This window comes from Manacus vitellinus, unplaced genomic scaffold (genome assembly GCF_001715985.3).
Source record: "Manacus vitellinus isolate BGI_N305 unplaced genomic scaffold, ASM171598v3 scaffold_17_pilon, whole genome shotgun sequence".
Taxonomy (NCBI): domain Eukaryota; kingdom Metazoa; phylum Chordata; class Aves; order Passeriformes; family Pipridae; genus Manacus; species Manacus vitellinus.
This window is the reverse complement of record NW_021939256.1, coordinates 10211622-10233929: the sequence shown is the minus strand read 5'-3', so window position 1 is coordinate 10233929 and position 22308 is coordinate 10211622. Positions and strand designations below refer to the sequence as shown.

At 35.0% G+C, this 22308-nt stretch overlaps 1 protein-coding gene across 3 annotated transcripts in view; it reads left to right on the top strand.

Annotated features, from left to right (window-relative positions):
• The window catches only part of VSTM2A (V-set and transmembrane domain containing 2A), a 26134-nt gene extending 4134 nt beyond the window's left edge, over positions 1–22000 (top strand). The window contains exons 3-4 of one of the 3 annotated variants that reach the window (XM_018070133.2): positions 3330–3666; positions 20384–22000. In XM_018070133.2, coding sequence (XP_017925622.1) covers positions 3330–3666; positions 20384–20460 — 414 coding nt within the window. In that variant the 3' untranslated portion in view covers positions 20461–22000. The other 2 variants (XM_018070132.2, XM_018070134.2) reach the window with 2 other exon arrangements.
• Positions 22001–22308: the final 308 nt, after the last annotated feature.

The following is a 22308-nucleotide window of genomic DNA, read 5'->3' as shown; positions in this document are numbered from 1 at the left end:
GACCGGGGGTCCCTTCCCAAGTAAAAGCCCATCCCTCGGAGGGCCGAGTCTGTTCCTGCCCCGCATCTCCTCCCCATTCTCACTGCAGGCTGCAGAAGGCTGGTAGTCCGCAGCTCAACGGTTGACTCGACGATCTTAGAGGTCTTTTCCAACCTAAATAATTGATTCTGTGATTCTATGACTTCTTCCTTGCCGGCCCAGGCAAGGTGCCAGGGCATCCCTGCCCCATACACCCCCCCACACTCCTCGGCATGGAGGTATTGGCCAGCATGGCACAGGCAGTAGACCATTGACAGACTCTGTACTCTGTGAAACAGTGCACCAATCCTTCCTTGTACCTCTTGTTTTCATTTACCCTGGGTAACTGCTGAGCCTGCCTTAGCACTCCAAAGCTGGTTCTAAGGCTGAAATTTGTCTGTGAAGCTCCACTTCCCTTTAGTGGGGTGTACAGCTCTTTAAACGGGTGCTTCCCCAGGGCCATGCCCTCTGGCAGAAAGAAAGCTCAGAAAGACTTTGGTCAAGACCTCCCTCTTGGGAGTAATTTCCACTCTTGGTCCCTGAGACTCTAAGAAAGTAAGATTCTGACACCAGAGTTACCAATCTGCTTTTTGGAGATTAAACCAGAATGTTGTCTCAACAGAATTATGAGTAGCGTTGCTCCAGCCCTTGTCCAGGGAAAGGATCTCTTCCTCAGCAGACCCACGTCCTGAGTCAGGCACAGCCACAGGGCTGTTTCTGACCTCAGAATAGTTCAGACCCTCCTTCCTCAGCATCCCAAGAAATGTATAGTGGTGGGGTCATGGTGTGGTGCTCACTGCAGTGGAAAAACACAGATACTTAGCAGATACTGCAGCATGAGTGTTCTCTATCAACCCAGAGGAGTTTTCCCTTTCTCTGGCAAAATCCCTTTGGAAGTGCCTTCTAGCTACAGCCAAGGCTGTAAGTACCAGCAAAACTTAAACCAGTAACAAATAGAGGTGAATAATTTCTGTTAAATCTTTTACTCTGCTGCTTTTGATACCTACAAACAACTAATGAAATAATTACATAAAGTCAAAGTACAGCAAGGTATAGCTGAAGGGCATTTATAAATGAGAATTGAGATACACTATGTTCAAAACAATACTTATTCTAGCCATACTTACATTTCCTATGATACTTCTCACCATACACTATAAAAAATTTGTGTCATGGACCGTATATTCAGTTACATTTGTAGACTATCTTACAAATGAGGTCCACATGTAGTCTTTGGATACTATTCCACTAGACACGGGCCTAGCAGACAATTCATTACCTATCAATAGTCTCCTTTAAAATCTCTGTAGTAATCTATAAGAACTGAAACACAATATAGGCTTTAAAGCTTGTCTCATCTCTGAAGTAACAAATCTCTTTCATTGTTTATGATAATAATTCATAATGGTATATTTATAGTATTTCTATAAGCTTACATAAAACATTTATTTTACATTTGTAATAAAAAGAAAGTCAATGTTTCATAGATGTCTAAAGTCACTTTTTACAAATGTAGCTGTTTTTTCTTTTTTTTCTGAACACATACTCAGTCTCCATGAGTATGGAGAGTATGAGTATTATCATCATGAAAAGAAGAAAAAACTTTTAAGTGCATTTAGTAATCTTTAAAGAAATGCTAAAATTTACTGAATGTTTGCTAAAATACACCTCTTTATCAGTTTTAAATGATAATCAGGGACAAACTGAAAACATGCATGTGCAACAATTTCTAAATTTCAAATGCAAAAGCCAAAACTAATCCTGTTTTTCACCAGTGCTATGCAATACTCTTAACTTTGTGGCTGTTGTATGGAAGCAAATGAAGGCAAAATATGACCTATGCATCCTCTTTCCATTCATATGAAACTTCTTTAATACTTTTGCTGAACATAAACTGTTCAGGAGAGATATATTATTATTGAATATGGTTTAAATAACTATCCAGCACTTTCTGTGTAATTAATATCACACATATTATGCTTGTAAGTGTGCAATCCATACTTTCAACTCAGTTTGCCAAGTATAAATTCAGAGCTGGGTACAACACAACAGACTATAAAGTCCATGCAGCACCTTAAAGCAATAACATATTCACAAGTGTTGCTCTTCAATTTATCAAGCAGGCAGAATAGGTGCTTTGCCAACACTGGTGACTACAGTATGCCAAGCTATCAGAAGCAATGTTTTCTACAATCACCAATACCATGTGCTAACTTCAATCTAACAGTTCTCCACTTTTGTTAACTACCATGAATTCATCATCCTGTTGTTTCCTTAACCCCTGTAATTGATATGACACAAAGCAACCTTTACATCCATGTTTATGTAACAGTGAAAGTAAACCAGGTTCAGAATTTCTTCAAAGTTGAAGTTTTAGAGACCACTGAACATGTTTTAACTGGCTTCTGGTAGGGAAACAGATATTAATTCAGATAGAAAGAGAACATTAATGAAATATAAATTCTCTAAAGTGATGAATATACAGAAAGGAACCTGTGTTAACTTTTCCCAATGCAACTTAATACCTATCACATATTTCTGAATGTATAACTTACTCATGTGTTTTAATTATCTGAAACAAAAATATGTTATGTTGCCTTCAAATATTAAAACCAATTAAAAATAAAACAGAAGTCTTTTTTCAGCTGACAACTCTTAAATCGATCTTGAATATGTACTGATATATAACTTTCAATAAGTATGTACTTATATAAATGAGACAAAAGAGGCTACCTGACACAAAATGTCTTGTTATCATTAACAGACAAAAAATACCAAGGCTTTGGATACACTTTAAGGAGATAAACTGAATGTCAAATATACAGTTTCAATGTAGTGAAGAGTACAAACTAATCTAATAATTAGTTATTAACGTAGTTTAAATCTTGGAAAACATCTCCAGCAAAATTGTTAATGCACTAGTTCAAAAACTGAATTATTCAATTAAATCAACTAACTGGAAAGGTTTAACCAAAGAAGTTCACAGATACCAGGTTTATATAAGAAAACTCATTAAGAATATTCATGATCTTAAGCAATTAATTGAAATGAGCATGGTAGTTTTGGTTATTTGTCTGAGGCTAATTTTGTTTCAGAGGAAACCATCTAAGCAAATTTGGAAAGAAAATGTCAGGCATCCTCATAGACACAATTAACCATACTCATCCTTGGTGTAACCTCCCTGCAGAAAGCACAATCACACCATTGATTAATTTGGCACTATGTCAGTAGAGTCAGTAGAGTTTGCAGAGAAAGAAAAATTCCTGACAACATATTTGTTTCTTTGTTTTCTTTTCCTGGCAAATTTGCAGACAGTGAAAGTACAAGGGAATGACATCTCCCACAAACTGCAGATTTCAAAAGTGAGGAAAAAGGATGAAGGCTTGTATGAGTGCAGGGTGACCGATGCCAACTATGGAGACCTTCAGGAATACAAGGCCCAGGCATTTCTCAAGGTCAATGCTAACAGCCACTCTCGGCGAATGCAAGCCTTTGAGGCATCCCCAATGTGGTTGCAAGACATGAAACCTCGTAAAAACATCTCAGCAGCTGTCCCAAGTAGCATCCACAATTCTGCCAATCAGCGTGTGCGTGCCACCTCCAGCCCCGAAGCAGCAGCCAAAATCCCCAAACAAAGTCCACAATCAGGTATGGTAAAGCATTTTGAGCTTTCATTTGATTGCTTACCAGCATGCAAAAGGAGGTTAAATCAACAAGGTAACCAGGAATTGTGACTAGGAAGAGTGTGGTGCTCAGTTATTCCTCCTTCTTTCTGGTTCTATTCTTCTTGATATCTGCTTACTTCCTAAAATTTGAAGAATGAATTTCCGAGCAGAAGAAGAAAAAAACCTTAAACTTCTGTATGTGGATTTTATCTCAACTGGTTTTATCCACCTAGGGCTAACTCTCAAATTGAAGTTTAGCTTTCCCTGTAGTGTGTGTGGAGAGAGAGGGCCATGTCAGTGAATGACTCATTTCATTTTAAGATGGCTGTGCATGATAAATAAAACACTCATCCAGATGTGTTTCTTCCTAAGTTATTTTGCATCAGTCACCTAATTTTTTGTATTTCCAATATTTGGTGAAATTAATTTACTTTTAGTATCAATCCTATTTTCATAAGGAACTTGTCTTCTAAATCTAAGCAAACCTTAGATACACCACATAGTTTCTCTGTTGTGTAGGATTTAGAAAGACCATGGGTTTGTCAGAAAATGTGTTGTTGTCATCTGCAAGTGCTTGACCATCAGCTTTAAAACAAGGGTTGAAATGGAAATGCCACCATTCTCTGTCATGTAGAAATGAACATACTACACATTTCGTTTGGGGGATTTTGTTCAGCACTATATAAATAACCTATTATCAATATCAGTCTGCATTTTCTACATTGATACAGTAAAATTCACAGTTATGCAAAGGCTTATGAATATACAGGAGGTGCAGCACTATATGATGGCAATAGAGGATAAAAAATTGAGACATTGAAAATTATCAAATATCCTCTGGAAAACAAACTGTGTAAGTTGAAGGGTTTCTGAGCTACTTCTGTTTACACTGAGGGCCCAATGTAAGGCAGGAAATCACAACATATCTTAAAATATATAATGGAAAATAACCTCATTAGCTCTGATGCATCATTTTTCTGCTAGTGTGTTATTAAATAAAAAGCTGTGAATATCATAAATTTAATAGCACATCTACTGTGAAATCACTTTCATCTTACAGTCATACTATTAGAAAAACTTTTTCATAAGGAAAATACATTTCATTACAGATTGGAACAATATGATTATTCATATGAAAATTCTTATATTTGTATTGCTCCTAGAAAAGCTGGTGTATGTGCTACCACTATTTTATCTCTGTATACATTTTTTAAACTTGTTTAAAAGTTACATCCAGTTCTCCTTCTCTGAAATTGAGCTACTTTTACTTTTTAGCTCTTCCAAAAAACATCTAAGCTGTTAAAAGAAAACAAATATTTCAGTTTATATTAAACCATCATTCTATCATTGCTTTGCTCTCAGATAAATGTATATACTGCTTATTTTCCATTGGACTTATACATTTCAAAGCAGCAGACTTTTCTATAAATGGAAAACTCTGGTTTCTATTCAGTCTATGTGAAATTAATTAAAAGAGTTAGAGGTTTATGAAATATGTAGCAACAGAATACACTGCATTGCAGCCAAAGTATATAAAAAAACCAGCTAATCCACTAAATCATTTTTGATATATAATTGAATCTGTAGTATTGTTTATGTCTTTAGTCCAAGAAATATCTTGACTGATTACTGGACGTTGGCAATTTGAGAGCAGTAGATTATTACATGGAAAGGTCCCTGTAAAAAGAAAAAACAATACAGAAAAACTAATCCCTTATTTTTTACTTGAGCAAAGATTACTGCAGATCAAGTGCAGACAATTACAATCATAAATAATTTAAAAATTAAACCGATAAAAATATAATTTATGTTATAAATTAATTTTTTTTTATGAAAAAGCACAGGCAAACTCTGCATTCATTAGAGGTGTAGCTTATGTACTGAAGAAACAGAGTGTACCAAAAATCACTATTAGGCCTAATTTGAATTTAATAGTCGCTTGCTACACTAATTATTTGTGATATTTTTGATGAGCATTGGTTTAACTCATGAGAACCAAGATTTACTTTCTTTTACTTCAGAAAATCTTGGCCTCACTTTTCCAGCTATGGTGAGATTTGGATTTTCACTCCATTTTACAGTCATTCTACACTAACAGAAATACCCATGAGAACAAAAGGCAGGGAGGGGGTTTAGCTCTATGTAACTTTGAGGAGCAACTTCAGCTGAGGAAAGGGAGATGACAGTTGTGAGACCTCAAAAAAGCAAAAAGAAGTTGTCATAGACATTAACAGTCTTCTTTTTATGATGCAGAATCAACAGTCTCCTTATTTAATCAAATGAGAAACTTTTCCCTTCTTCATCATCATACTAACTATATATATGCATGCACAGACAGCTGTGTGATTACACTATATGTAAGCAGTGTATCCATCCAGCCTAGAACACACAATCATGTTTGAATACAAATGTATCATTATTAACTACATGTTTTGAAAGACATAGAGGTTGATTATGATGTGTTTGTTAATGTTGAGTAATACTGCTTGAAGGGAGAAATATTAGTAACCATAGGCAATTGTATCAAATATTCTCCTATATTAGGGAGCTGGTGCATAGTTATTGGCTAGCAATAAATTTTACTGCCATGATCACAGATTATTGTAAAATACGTTTACAGCAATGGGAAACATGACACTCTGAAATTATTGGGAATTCTCTATTCAGCCATTTCTGAAGAGATCAGCTACTAATATATGAAAAATTGACTCTGATTTTATTAATATTTTATCCCCAAAATTTATTTTTGAAAGGTAGATAGCACTCTATTCGACTTCTATACTGAAGCACACTGCAGAATTTCATTTATTTCTTAACAATAGATATTTAATATGTAGCATATTAAATATCTATTATATAGATATTTATAATAGATATTATAAATATCTATTTATAATAGATAATTTATAAATTATCTATTTATAGATAATAGCAAAGCAGTTTACAGTCACCACCATTTTAAAACATCATCATTTCCCAACTGAATAGATATTTCTGCTATTCTCCTTTACACAAAAGTAAAAATATCTGTGATAACTGCGAGGGAGCTAAATAGCCAGGGCTGACAAATTAAAGTAGTATGAGGTCCATTCAGTATTTTGCACTGTTCTGAAAACACTATGCAAGTGTAAAAAAGAGATATTTATTATTGTTAGTGTAATGGAGATTCAGTATAGGATGAAATAGCTAGCGAGAACAGACATTCCCACAGACAGTCTTCATATAATATACTAAGAAGCCCTAAATGACTAACTCAAAGTCAGAAAAGTCAGGAAAGAAAAAGTCAAAGCTAACACATCTTGACCCTTTCATTTCATAATTATGGACTGCAGCAAATGAAGTAACCCATCACAGCGTAGCAGGAATCTGAATAATTTGACAGGGTAATCTGCATATATCCAGAAATCGTCCTATGTAGGTGGAGTGACAGACTTTTTTCCTGCATAACTCATAACAACCTATCTTATTCCAAAGGCAAGAGCACAGAGTTATGACAAATCCTTGTAACTCTAAACAATGCTGCAATTAAATGGAGTCCAAGAGCTAAAATGACTTCAGGTGAAAGGAAGCTAAATAGTCTCCAGGCTGCACCAAATGTCACTGTTTCATGGATACAAATCTGGACAAACTTTGCTGCCTGAATTCAAGTGACTTAACATTTGTGATAACAAAAAGGTCTGAAGAATTTGTTGTACTGGGAATGTGTATATCCCATTTGTTGTGCTGGAAATGTGTATATTCTCCAAACTCTTCCTGTTCTGCCAATGCTCTGTTAAAGCACTCAAAACCATTAGTTGCTTTTCAGACTCAAGAAGATCAGTCTCAGAGAACTCGAAAAGGGAACAACTACAAATGAAGAAGTGACAATAAGGTTCATTTTCTGTCTGCTTACATATGGACTTTTCACATTTCTAGCAACTTTTTGTTATTTCATGAAGTAACAAATTCAACTATTAACCTAACTACATGCCAAAACTTCCTGTGGATGATAGCAGAGTTGTAGTGAGTGACTTGAAAAGGAGAAGGTGGTCCTTACCTGACAGAATGGTCTGGATTCTTGGCATAATAAATCACACTGAGAAGCTGATCATCAGGCATGAATGCAAAAGAAGAGGGTTAAAACATGTTTCATCTGTGTTGATACTCATAAACCGATGGCATACCTTCCTGTCTCTGTTTTAATCTACAGAATCTAGGAATCTTTTATTATTAATCTATTTTAAGCAAAAAAATTATGTCCAATTTGAAATCTTTTGAGATATAAACCAACTTCTGTGTTGTTGTTTTTTTCTTTTTTATTTATGTTCCATCTCCTCTTAAAGCAAAGGAACAAATGTCTGCTCTAGCCTCCATCAAGGTGATGGCCAACATTACTGTTTTCTTCACTAAGAGAGTCTTTAGGTTTCACAGTTACTCTTTTACAAACTATGAATATCCATAAGGTTGGGAGGCACCAACCCTTATTGTGATTGTGGCACAACAAAAAGTCAAGTCTCTGTTTTCTTAAGACTTCATTAAAGCAAAAGCCAAGCGACAGTTCTGTTGTTATTCAGCTGTTCTCAGAAATTCTTGCAAGATGATAATGCAATGACTATCCCATTTTAAACCTGTATACACTGCAATCTCTGCTTCTACTTGAAATTTAAGCTTTCATTCCCTCTTCCTGAAAAGAAGCTGCTCCACCTTTTTTAGATTCTCTGAAATAATGGAATAAGTTCAAACCATGTTAGTTGATGTAGCCCTAATAACTAGTTAGCTATTAACCTTGGAACTGTAAACATCTTTTGAGAAGTGCTAATCTTCTCCAAACAACTTAGATGGCAATGCAAGGTCTTTATAGCAGCTAACCTTTTTTTTTTTAGGCCAAGTCTTCCCATATAGAATGAACTCACTAATGTCTTATGTTTCTTTCAAAAACCCCACATCTTAATTCCTTATTTTTGCATAATTACTGATCAAACAAAATGCATACAAATACTTAAACTCCAGTTCCTAGTGCTTAGTTCATCTAAACACAGTAACAAACTCTTCTCAGTTTATCTGCAGTTCTAAGTCCTGTCACAAGCAAAATGGTATCTACTTTTTGCAACCATCCCTCACTGCCATTGCCAATCACAGATACTACACTACTGTCAATTTCTATTCCTCTTATAAAAATACAGGTTCAGGAACTAAGGAGAGAAATCCCTCAGAACCAGTATGTGTTCATTTTTCTTGTTCTACATGTTTGAAGAGTTATTAGATCCCATATGTCCATACCAGACTGAGTACTTGGGTATGCTTAGTTATAAACATATCCTCTGTGAAATCTGAGGTATTATTTTCAACCTTAGTTATGCCCATAATTAGCAATAATGATAAATCACAAGAGAAAATAGGTTTTCTGAGATTTCCTGAGATAATAATGGAATTTGTCATTAAATATATGGCAGCTCCACTGTAACTTGTATTTCTGTAAAAGTGACGGTGTTTGGATGCTGCACTTTTGTGTCCTATGATGCCCATCGAGAAACAGTGAGAGCAGACACAGAGGAAACTAAATGTACAAAATATAAGAAACTAATTTTGTCCTTCTCCATCTACAATGTAATTTTTATATGCACGTGTATACTGAGATCTTTCCTTTTCTTTTAGTAACATTAGCAGTGTGTTTCACTGCCCATCTGTCATTGCTACATATGCACTTAATCATATCTCTTCCTTTCTTTTAGCTATGTAAAAATGAACCTTTCAGACTAACCTCACCTTTGGAACAAAAGTCATATACAAAGATCTGGTAGAAGACACCCACAGGAGTTCTCAGTAGCAAAATCGCAGTAATTTTGCTCTACATGCCTGATATAACTTTATTTGGTAAATAACCACTAGATTGCTCACACATGCAGTAAACAAAGAGAAAAATATAAAGGAAGAAGAGAGAAAATAGGGAGGGGGGAGAAGCTGTGTATGATTTGTTTGTCAGTTCACTCAAATTGCTTTTTATTGCTTCACAATCAGACAGCTTGCACTGGGTCATCAGAGATTGCAGCATATGTGACAGGGCCTGCTCTTGAAATAACTGATGGGATTTCCTTGCTTCAGAACACAACCCATTTGTTACTTGACAGATATACAGCAAAGCAGAGGATATTTTTGCTTCAGATGAGAAACAGAAAGTTTCCCCTCTGCGGTGCCCTACTTCATTATGAAAATCCTTTGCATCACATAAAATGAAAAACAATGGGTGCAATTGTCTCCTGACTGGAAGGAATACAACTCTGCTGAAGTTTAAAAAACATCATTCATCTATAATAGCAAAAAATTTGGCTCAATGAAGATGAAGATGACTTTTCTTCTACTCATAGAGTGAGTTATAAGAAAAATCTAAACTTTGCCCAGCATGTACCACCTGAAGATGTTTAGTACGGTGAAGGTTTCTAGGAACAGAATGAAGGGAAGGAAAAATCTAAAAACTGCTGTTTTCATCTCATTTAGATTCAGGGGGAGAGGGCATTCTTGGTGGTGGGTTTTGTTGCGTCAGAGTTTTTTTGTGTTTTTTCTTCAACTTTGATTAACCTTTTTCTAGTGCTTCTCTTTGCAATCTTAGGTCAGACTAGTTCGAAAGCTCAACACTTTTAATATTTTCTTATTCTCTGGACAGGGAGTTTACATTTGATTAATTCAAAAGCTTCAAAGATATTCCAGACACATTACCATCTTTACAGCTACAATAATAACCCTTCTTTGTTGATGACAAAGCTGAATGGCATTTGAAGAGCAACTAATGACGTTTCTGTCAGCCTTGAGAAGACTCTTCTCCAAACTCTCCATTTTACCCTCTAATAAGGAAGTTGCAAACATAGTGTTTGGCAGAGCAACTTGCTATTCTGTCTGTGTATGGGTGTTCTAGTCAGATCCACCTCATTGAAGTTTGTTCCCCCATCTACTGTCAAATGCTACTGTCTTGGAACAAAGCTGCTGTAAAAATGTGAAAATTAGTTGCACAGACACATTTGCAGTGCTTCAAACATTCAATCTATGTGTTCATCAGTCAACAGAAATACAAAGAGCAAATGTGAATGCTACTTCTGCCACCAGTCCTGTTTCTACTGCCGTTATTATCTCAACTGTTGTTGTTGCCTGTGACACTGACTGAGGATTTTGACCATCAAATCAAAGACATGGGGCTATAAGGATTATAAAAGTGACTTTACAAGACTACAGAAGATGGTGTATCCATCTCCAGTTCCTTCTGTGTAACTGAAAAAGAGTTCAAAAGTCAAGATGTTTTGTCAAGGAGCAATAACAAATCAATCCTGAAGCCAAGAACTAGCAGTAGGTCTCACAGGGAGCCATACATTCAGATGGTGCAAAGACCTTTGCCAGAATAATACTGTTAGATATTATGACTACATAGAATTGTGCCTGTCTGAAACACTGCCAAAACAACAGGTCAATTACTTATTTTGAAGTCAATTGAATTATTCCCACATATACAATATCTAATAGTCAGGGACCATCTTTTACCTGAAGAGACTTTGAATATCGATGAATGATATTATGATTGATTCCACATCTCAGAACTGTAATGAGAAAGGTTGAGAAAATCTGAAATAAAAGCAGGAAAATTCAATAATCTAGAATATGAATAAGATAGAATTAATACAATATTTGGTACAAATACTTAAGCTTCATTCTCACAATACACCACTTTCAAACTAGTGTACTGTGGTTGTAGGCACGATACCCTTTTTTAATTTTATTTTACTTGTAACACAGCAATAACAAGGGTAGAGGCTTTGGATTGTGAACACTGATTTAGCTCTTACTGTTTAAAATGTTGCCACCCAAAGTATCTTTCTTGCTCCAATAGAAGTTATTGCCCCAAATTTGGATGGCAGAAGGAAATACGTGTCTTCTCAGCTTTCACAGTTCACAGTGTCAAGCCTCTATATTGCCATAAATGCATAATTTATAAGCCTCTATGACAGCTGATAAACTAAAACACAGAGCTGTTAAATTGAGATAAATGAAGAGATGGTATGGTGTTTGTTTCTATCACTCCTACTATTGGGGGTTTAATTTCCATAAGAGGGGGAGTCAGAGAGATGAAATCACTGTCATCTTAAACTGCTCCAGCTAAACCCATTAAGAGCTTGTGAGTCACAGCTCTTAGACAGAGGCACCTTCTGCTAATCAGAGCCATTGTTCTAATCTCTAAAACAACTGCATCATCCACCAGGCAAACAAAGGATCAAAGGAATGGTCCCTGCCTCAAAACACTTACCACCTAGGAATCAGACAGAAGAAACCAGATTCACCCAGCGGGAGTTTAGCTGAGTTCCATGAAAATAGCTCTTATATAAATTATATAAATTGAAGGAGATCAGGTTGACTGTACGTCAATTATGAGCCTAAGTGTCAGGTGTGAAAAATGAGAAAAGGGATTCGATATCACATGTTGAAATATTTACAAAAAATTTAAATTTTTCTTCCATCTGTGTCATAATAACTCTCTTTATATTTTTTTTTATGACAGTGCTGTTGAAATCAATAGAGTAATTTTAAGTATCACCCACTTAAATTTTCTTTCCAATAGATGAAAGAATTAACAGGGTGCAAAAAGCAGAGGAGCAAAAAGACAAGTCCAATTTTAATTTTCTTCAAATAAAACTCTCATTTTTTATTGTATCTTTCAGAAATGGCTCCATTAAGAGTTTAATTACTAAGTGGCATATATCGAATATACACACACATATATATATATACATTACTAAAATGCTGAGCAATTTGTGTTGGAGTCATGTTTCATTACAACAGCAGAATTCAGTTGTTAAAAGAGTCAATTCAATATTTTTTGTTAACAGCCTAAATTCGACCTTCATTCAGGATAGGGCACAGCTATATGCAAGTATACGACGGAGATGGGTTACCATAGGACAGTCAGAAAAAATTGCATTTCCTTTAGAATCAGCTGTTTCACACAGATGAATACAAATGCAGCAGTTTTTATTTTTTCTGCCACACATTAAAAAAATTCTAGGACATTTTTTGTCCATGGTTTTCAGGGATACAATAAGAGAGAAAGGTGCCCAGTGCTGATAAGAGCAGTCAAAAAGCATGCCACCAATTGTTCTGAAACAATGCCAGTCATCCAATCGGGGGCTTGCATTTGCTTGAGCTTGCACCCCTTCCCCTCATCTTCCAACTTGTTGCAATGGGCACTGCATACTGGCCTACTTTTCAGTTTTGTTTAAATAGCTAACTCTGGTATTTCACAAACTATTTGCAAACATCTCTTTTAGTAACCTTTTCTCCAAAAAGTACTCTCTCATTGAAACAGTTGAAGTCAATGCATTGCGTTACTTATACACATGAAAAGATCTGAAAACTTTGCAAGCTAAAAACACCAAATAAAGGAAGGAAAAAAAATAGAATATCTGCTACAAATGGTTGATGCTTGGACATTTCTGACTCTGAGACCAAAGTAGGCAGAATCTCATTGTCCTAAGAAAGTCAGGCAGGGAAGTTTGAGTATTAAGGTTAAAAAGCTTCCATAATATAGTAAATAAATGATGATGGAAGTACTCATAGTTTTACATACACTGAACAGTTCAGAGACATCAAGACCTCACCTCACTATATCTTTGGATGATCACATGAAATTTAAAGAAGTTGAACACATGCATAAAAATGTTTCTAGCTGCTAGAAGGAAATATAGACTTGTAAAACTGAAAGCTGTGTCCCTTAGCTTCAAAAATCATTATGACTTTGACACGCCTTACCCCACATATCGCCTGCACAGACAATTCATCAACACTTCATTTCACCAAATAAGAATCTAACTACTTGCAATGTTACTACTCTAAATTTGTTTAGGAGAATATCATATGAAAATGGTAAGGAAATTAAAATTTCAGAAGCTGAATTTTAGTGGGACAACCTGACCACATACCTAGACCACTTTCAGACCAAAACAGCCTAAAAAATGTTCTAAAGAAGCATAAGTATTAGAATAAAACTTAGGATAACTGCTACAAAAACGAATGACATTCATGAAACCAGTAGAACTGTATCAGGATTTCCTAATCATATTCATATATAAAGTATTATTTAGTACTGAACTACTTAAGAACAGAATTTAAACAAAGCTATATATGAAAACAGAAGGAAATGCACTGATGAGAATGGAAGTTGTGCATTACAGGATAAAGGACGTAAGAGAGACCAAAAATTACACCCGAAATGGATTAAGTCAAGTACACTATCCAGTTCATCTTTCTGAAAAACTGTGTTCAAACTCAACAGTTATTTTTGGCTAGTTTTATCAGAACAGTATGAAAATCTATACATATTGATGAAATTCCCATTTGAATTATATGTTTAGGGACCTCACCCCTCACTCCTGTCTGTTCAAAGTGAAAGGATGGCAGGGTTGAATCATTTTGATGATCTCATTTTCATCTTTGAGAATGACATTAGAGATCCTTTTATCTTATTCATAGTGCATGATTGCCCAATTAGGAAGCCTGGTTCTACTCACTCGGTAAATAATGAGATAAAAACAAGAACATTTTTAAAGAATTAAAAAGAGAATGATGACTCTCAGATATGTTTCAATAGAAGGACAAGAATGATGAGATTTAGTTGTTTTTGTGGGTAGGATTTAATGTAGGAAGTGATGTAGAAACTAGTCTGAATGTAAAATCCCATATTTGTTCACACAGATATACACTTAATTTTACTTCTGTCCATCTTGGCATTGTGAAAGTGCAGAAGTCATTCAAAGTCCCATTCTTCTTTCTTTTTTTCTCCTTTCATACTACTGTTTGTTCTCCTTTTATAGATTTACTATGGCTTGTTCTAAACCACTACCTGAAACCAAGTATCATTTTCCTACATGCTACCTATATTTGGAGTCCCCTCAGGTTTTTTCTTCTCCCAAGTATTACCATCTCAAATTTACATTAGAACATGACTTTAGGTGTAGCCGGCAACAATTTAAAGGTTGTGGCCTGCCTTAGCCGAGAAAGAGCTCCAGGAGTTATTGTGGCTCAAGTTTCTGTCAGAATTCTCCCCTCTATTTGGAGTTGGAAAGTTGTCGCTTTTTGTGCTCCATGACAAGGTTGAACACATCTGTTCACCTGGGCACCTTACCTAGTGAAAGCTAAGGATTTACCATCCATCTAGAATCCCATCCCTCTTCCTTATCTGCTCTTCTAGACGTCCCTGACAGATAAGGAGCAGACATCAGATGAACAGCACTACACACTGAATGTGAAATCTAAGTAGACTTCAGGGAAATTCAAGACAGAGCCTATTCTAAACTTCAATCAATTTGGAAGCAGCTTTCTTCCAAAACACAAAAAAACCCACAAAAAAAACCACAAAAGAACCAACTAAAATCAAACCAACCAACCAACCAAAACAAAGAAAAAAAACCCAAACAGAAATTCAGAACTTTTTCCTCTGGTGTATAAGAAAAACTCATTTGCTCAAACAGCAATTCGCAGTAGTTTAAGCTGATTACTGTACAGTCAATGGAGAAAGATGGAGGGAAATCTTAAGCAAAAGGATCTGCATTGAATCTGATACTTACTGGTCATCTTCTGTTATTCAGTTCCTCAAAATCAAACACAGATGACTGAGCCTTAAAACACACATGAGAAGTCACTCCTCTGAAGAGGAAAAGGGGTATATATATCTCAGCAGTATAAGAGACATATATACAACAATGATTTATGCAATTCAGAGGAACAAGGATGATAGCAATTGATAGGCCAGAGAGAAAAAAATCTGTTTATTAAAAACCTGTGTGAGACATATTCAAATAAAACTTCAAATAAAATCAACCATACTTGATTTTATTTATCTTTATGTATATGATACAGCAAATGTCCTCCAAGAAATCTTATAGTTAATTTATGTCCCCAGTAAAATTAAGGCAAGTGTCTCATGAACTTTTACTTACTTTACATGGAAATAATGCAAAATTATGATTTCACGTGTTTTCAACTGGGGCTCACAAGAAGGTTGTGTAAAATCCAACATGATAAAGCAAAGCTAAATGTTGTAAGACAGCAGACCAGGCACTTAAAGATGAAAAACATCAGCACAAACTCCTGAAAAATGAAACTTCCAAGATTTCAAAAATTAGTAGAACAGCAAAATTAATTCATATTCAGCACAATCCCATATATATGTAAGGATATTTTGGTATAATGTAATACATACTGAGAATCTAGGATGGATTTTCATGTGACTGACTGTATTTCTCCTGTACTGGTCAGCACAAAACAAGGACACTGCTCAGGCATTGATCAGTGGGTTACTAATTAAAGGAAATTCAAGGATACCCTAACTAAACTTATACGTTTAATAAAATAGTAAAGAAGTGCTGTTGAATTTGCAGATTCCTTCTGTTATTTATATGAGAATACGCTATTCACTGTATACCTAACTGTAAGAAGGCAATTTTCAGAGTCTCTGACAGGTATGAGGCTCAGAATGCAGGAGGCTATTATGTCCCAAATCTTAGGAAGCGCAGATGAAAACTGCTTAAGACCCCAGGTGGTTAACCATGCAAGGTACTCCAACAAATAGGAGATGCTAAAATTGGTAGTGCCCAAGGCAGCTGCTTCGTTTACAGTTCAGTGTTTCATCCAGTTGTGAGGAAATGAACGGGTAAAATTATTCAACCAGTAGTTGCTTTTGTCTGCTTGTCTCCCAAAATCCCATGTATCTTTACACAAATTTTGTCTGATCAATATCGTAGTGAAAGCCAGGGAATGTAGTCATTCAGGCATGGAATGAGTAACTACCTTTTTGATCAGTTAGGGTTTACTAGAATTTATAACTTCTGATAGCTTTATTTTATACTTAGATGCTCTAAAACTGATTTCATTAACAAAACAAAATTGATGTTTACCTGTGTGGTCCATACACTATGAACCACAAAATATGCTTCAGTATTTCTGACAGAGATGCTTTTATTATTTTAAACATTAAGGTCACAATTATTTATCACAATTTTTTCTCTCTGTATCCCTAACATTTAAGAAAACCATGAATTTGAATAAAACACGGTTTCAAACACCTTAATGGTATGAACTACTCTTTCATGCCGTGGCACAAAAACTTATCTCATAATCACATGCCTTTGGCAGTATGGTACTTGTTTACAGGAGAAAGCTAAGTATTTCATGGACATTTGCTCTTTTGGATGTGTGTTAGTAGCAGGAAGTAAAAGAAAAATAAGTATTTACATTTCACAGGAAGAATTTAACTGGATCTCAGTGGCTGATAGGTGAAACTCTGAGAGTGTCTGACACACACATCAAGTAGAGTTTAATTAATAATGTAGAAACAAAATACACATACATTATACTACGCTGCTTCTTCTGAGTTACTGTTTTTGAGGGTTACATAATTGCTGTCCAGTTTTACCCAGTGTTGTTGACGTGCAACAAAATTTATTTTAGCTGTCCTTGTGTTATTAGAAAATAATGCTTGAAATGAATATGTAATGAGTAATCAATTTATCAAGACCACAGCCAGAGAGACAGGTTTTAACTTACATTACTTTGCTCACAGTTCCAGTGATTCAAGTCTTGGTCAGAACAGTACACTAAAATACATCTGCATGAAAAGTCTGAATCTGGATACTCTGAATTTTCAAGATATTTGAATTTTCAAGATATTTTAATTTGGATTTTGATGTGTACCTTGCCTCTGACATAAGTTTAAAATGGTGGAACTGAGTCTCTGATTTAAGCACCCTATGACTTTCAGATTTGAAGTCAAAATGGAAATTTCTGAATATTTTTCATCACATCTTCTTTGAAGAGGAAAAACAAAATAATAAAATATGAGCAAATAGAACAGAAAAAGAAAAGAAGTCTAAAAAAGCTGCTTTCAGTTTTGCTATGTCCTCATTCTTCATTGGCAGTTTTCACTCTTTCAAAAGCTAAAGAAACACTTGGGTTCATGAAAAAACAAATACAATTCTTTTTCACATCTCTGGGAAAAAAAAACCAACCTGAATATACAGGTTTATATTTCATAAAACATCACTGAAAAGATAAGACCACACCTAATAGCCATACATGTCACTGCATGTTGCAATTTTATTTGGGCTGATATATTATTGAAAATTTATTATCTTGGGTTAGACAGCATTTTGGAAATTATTAAACCAGATTAGGATATACTAACTGGTTCCCAAAACCTCACAGAGGACACTGCCTATGACAATTTTTTCCAACAAACCTAATAGCCTCTTTCTTCACATTGAAGCTGAAATTGTTTTAGTTGTTATTTTCCCTAAATTTTTTCTCATGTGTTCAGAATTGCTTTAGCCTGCTTTTACTACTTGTACTCTAACCTAAATCCCCTGCAAGATAAAGAAAAATAGACTTGCTTTTTAGGGAATAACATGTACGTAGAACAATTGGAGGGAGGTCATGATTTATGCAGAAACTGAACACTATAAATTCAAAGGTTATCATGAGTTTGTATCATATATTACCCCCTAATTTGGGGATCTACAGATTGTCATATTGAAAAAAGCAAAAAAACCCAAAAATCAAAGAAACTTTTCCCTGCAAATATTTTCCACTGTGAAATATTTTATCAAACTTATTTTATATCATACTGTTTCTCCTCCACACATTACAGCTTTCAAATTCAAAAATCGCAACACTATTAATTGTTAAAAAAGCTCTTTTAAAAAATATGCATGAGATTCTTCTGAGTTGTATTATATATATTTTCTGCAAAGGAAATGTATCTCCAAAGACCTCTTTAGAGTGGTCTTGAGCCATGTATTTCCCTAGTTCAATCAAAAAAAAACTCATTTCAATGAAATAAAACAAGTGAAAATAATTGAATACATCATGAAATGATCTAACATTAACAAAGGTTGTAACTAAGTTCTGCTAACCTTATTAGGGAAAGAAAACCCTCTGTAATAATCTGTCAAATTACAAAATTTACACATTACATAAAGAGAGAACAAATCCATGCTGCAACAAAACCCAAACTGACCTTAACCCTGAAGTTCAAGTTCATAAATACTACCTGTGTGAGAACAAGCCCCAGAAAGAAGTCACAGTCAATTTGCTTGTGTTTGCTTATTTCTAATACAGAGTAAGTGTTTTGAGATGCTCAGAAAAGTGCTGCAGTGTACTTGAATATTGCTCAAGTAATAATGCAGGTAGCATTATCAGATGGGCAGGAGATAAGTAGGCTTCCCTACCTGTGTTCTTTCAGTAGGAACTAAACTCGGAGTTCCCTTGGACTTCTTTGAAATATCTCAGTAATGTCTTTGAGATGATTCCATTTAAAAGTTAATATTCATTTAGAGATTCAGTTCACACGTGGATAATTGAAATATCACTGTTACTTAGAAGGTTTTGTGTATGTGACAGAGGACTAAGAGTGCTTCATGGCAACTGCTATGTATGCAACATCTCACATCACATATTTACTAAACTAAGCAGTGTTAAATCTGGAATTTAGTTTAATCCCCATTTTTGAAGGGAAAAATTTACTAAAGACAGGGACAGAAACACTTCTTGCTACACTTATAACCATAGCTAGCAGATATAAAGAAACTGTGTTACTGATAAATATCTGCAAGGTTTAAAAAATGCACTTTCCTGGAGTTCTTTTTGCTTTCATTGTGTATAGTCTTGATGAGGAGACAAATGTGCTTTTTGGGACTGCAATGAAATTCATCATCCTGCTTAGTAATAAATTTTTTACAAAAATAGCTTATACATGATCAATAGATTTTTCTTTTAAAAATAACTATTTATTGCAAGTCCATCATTATCATAGACTGCTTATAACACCATTATTACTTCGTTGTAGAACTGATGCCTGTCACTATCAATAACGTTAATACTTTCCAAATATACAACACAGATATAAAATCTATTGATCATGCATTAATCTGTTATAATTGGAACTCCTATTCATAGTACAACCAAATTAAATTTATAGTTTTCACCTCATGTAATATGTTTCAAATTTGGAATGTGATTCTATATGATATAGGGAGTTATCAAGCCCTGAGACTTGCTATGTAAGACATCTAAATACTTATATTCTTGGTGTGCGGACATTTCAGTTTAATTAGTCTAGCCCTGAGTGTTTTTTTTCTGCTAACATGCTTAAATATAAAGTCACGTGTTTAGAAATAATGATATGTACCATTGTTTTCATAGCTTTATTTAAAAATAAACCTCTGGGAAAATCTAGTTTCCCCAAAAAAATAATCCAAACACTTTAGCAATCTGTTTCCTCCTTGTAAATAGCACAACCATTTGTCAGGATCTCCTCCAGTTTACAAGAAAACACTCTTTAGCCACTAGATGATTTTGTTGTAAGTAATCAATGATGTGATGTTGGAAATGATTTTGTAAAGAACACTCTGAGATGGAAGGTGTTTGGGTTTGTCCCTTTTAGCATATGGTTTCACTGGATAACATTGTTTAAAAAGACAGATGAGAAAGCAAAGCAAAGCAAAACAAAAACCTTCCCCGGGACTGAAATACTCTGTATGTGTTGTTATTTGCAGTGCATGCCAAGACATTCATGGGCACCAGAGCCAACCTGGCGAGCTAATTAAATATATAAATGTATGTGTTTAAAACAGCCTTATAAGGAGCATTGGAAATCTGCAAGATGAGCGAATATCTTATAACTTCTTCCGCAGGTGCGAGGATAGCTACAAGCCATGGACTTTCTGTCCTGCTTCTTGTTTGTGGCTTTGTGAAGGGTGCTTTGCTTTAATCTAAAAGTGCTGACTTTTTCCAATATCACTTTCTCTTCTTAAAGCAAAGAGCAAATCGCCTGTAAAATCCACGGAGCGGACAGCAAAGTTGACCCTAACCTCCAACCACCACTCTGCACCCAATGTACTCTAAATCTCTACACAAGGAGCACCTTCTTCAGGAAGTACAAACAAAATTACTAAATGAATAAAATAAAATAAAGTAAAATAAATATTATAAAAAAAAAGAAGAGGATACCACGTTTTCTTGATATATCTTATTTTCTTTGGCGTATCACTGATATTTTATTTGAAGAGAACTGGTGTGATGTAATCAAACGTTTTGTAACAGCAAGACCTAGTTTCTTTTTCTTTCGGCAAGGAGAAGCCTCATCCTTGACTTCTCAGGGGTTGGCCTGCGAGTCATCAGTATTACAGAATTAACCATGGATGACATTTGGTTTCCTACACTGAAAGAACCATTCCAGCCTGGAAGCAAAAAGAGGCCAAATAATGAAACAAACCATAGTGATTTAACATCGACCCAAATAAAATACACGCAAACTTTATCAAAAAGCCTTTTTTTCCTTTTTTTTTTTTTGGCATGAGAAATAGGGAGGAGAAAATTAATTCCACAAAGCAGCTCAGCAGACTAGAGGATGTTGTTTCTGGAAAACAAATGAGGGTATTTTTCTTTTGAGTTTTTTTTCTTTTTCTTTTTTCTCTTTTTAATATATTATTCTTTTTCCCCTGTGAGGTTTTTTCCTGTCTTTTTGTTTGCTTCTTGTTCAATGGTGGCAATTACAGACTTAGGCCAACCCCTGATGATTGTGTGGAGGTTTATATATATACATCTTTTTTTGTGTGTGTGTGCGTTCTATATTTCAGTGTGTTTTCTCTAATTTTGCAACTCCTGTATATGCAAAACTAACTTAAATTCTGTAAATTGCTTACAGTCTGTGTGATATAACTTCAGAGTAGACATACTTTGGTCCTCATGCAAGCCAGTTTTTAATATTATCTATATGTCGTGCCACCGAGAGACATTTTAATTTCTTTTCTTGACAAAACATCACTTTTACTTTGTAATTTAGTAATGTGTGGATTTTGTAATAATATTCTTCACTTTGACTGGTTTGACTCCCTTCAGCCCTCTGTTTACTCTGTAAATGCACATTAAAATTTGTTATGGTCTCTAGACAACAAATTATTTTAGTTTGTATGTTGTGTTGGAGTTCAGATGCTGAAAGCTCTTTTAACTTGTGATGTTTATAGAAGATGAAGTGATTCAATTACTAGAGACTGTAAAATGCAGGTTTGCAGTCAAATACTGCATGTAAAGGAACGTTAGAAACAAAACAGTCAAATAAACCAGAACATGACTTAAAGGAGGTTCTTTTGGTAAAGAGTTATAGGAAAATGAATTTATTACACTGATAAACTATATTCTCATCATGGTTTCTCTACACGGCCAAAGAAGCATTTTTCTTTGCTTTTTCTGGAAGTGGATTTTCATTACTCATTGATATTCTTAATTAAAATATTTTTTGTCTGTGAAATGAACACGAGAATTTGCTGTTGAATGATGTAATATGCGTTACATGAATTACATTCATTAATGCAGGAAGGAAAAATTGCTACCATTTGCAGCTGCAATCAGGAAGGTTTTTTTCTTGTTCCCCTCTTTCCACTGATGCTGAAAAATTCACACCCTTTCATTTATCAGCACAGACAATCACATATACCACATGCTTATTATGATCTATTTACAGCAGCATTAAGTAGTTGCAGTGTGGTCAGATGTGTGATTTCTCCTCACTTTGTAAGCAATGTAGAAGGAAGCAAAAAACTATGTTTAATATCTCACC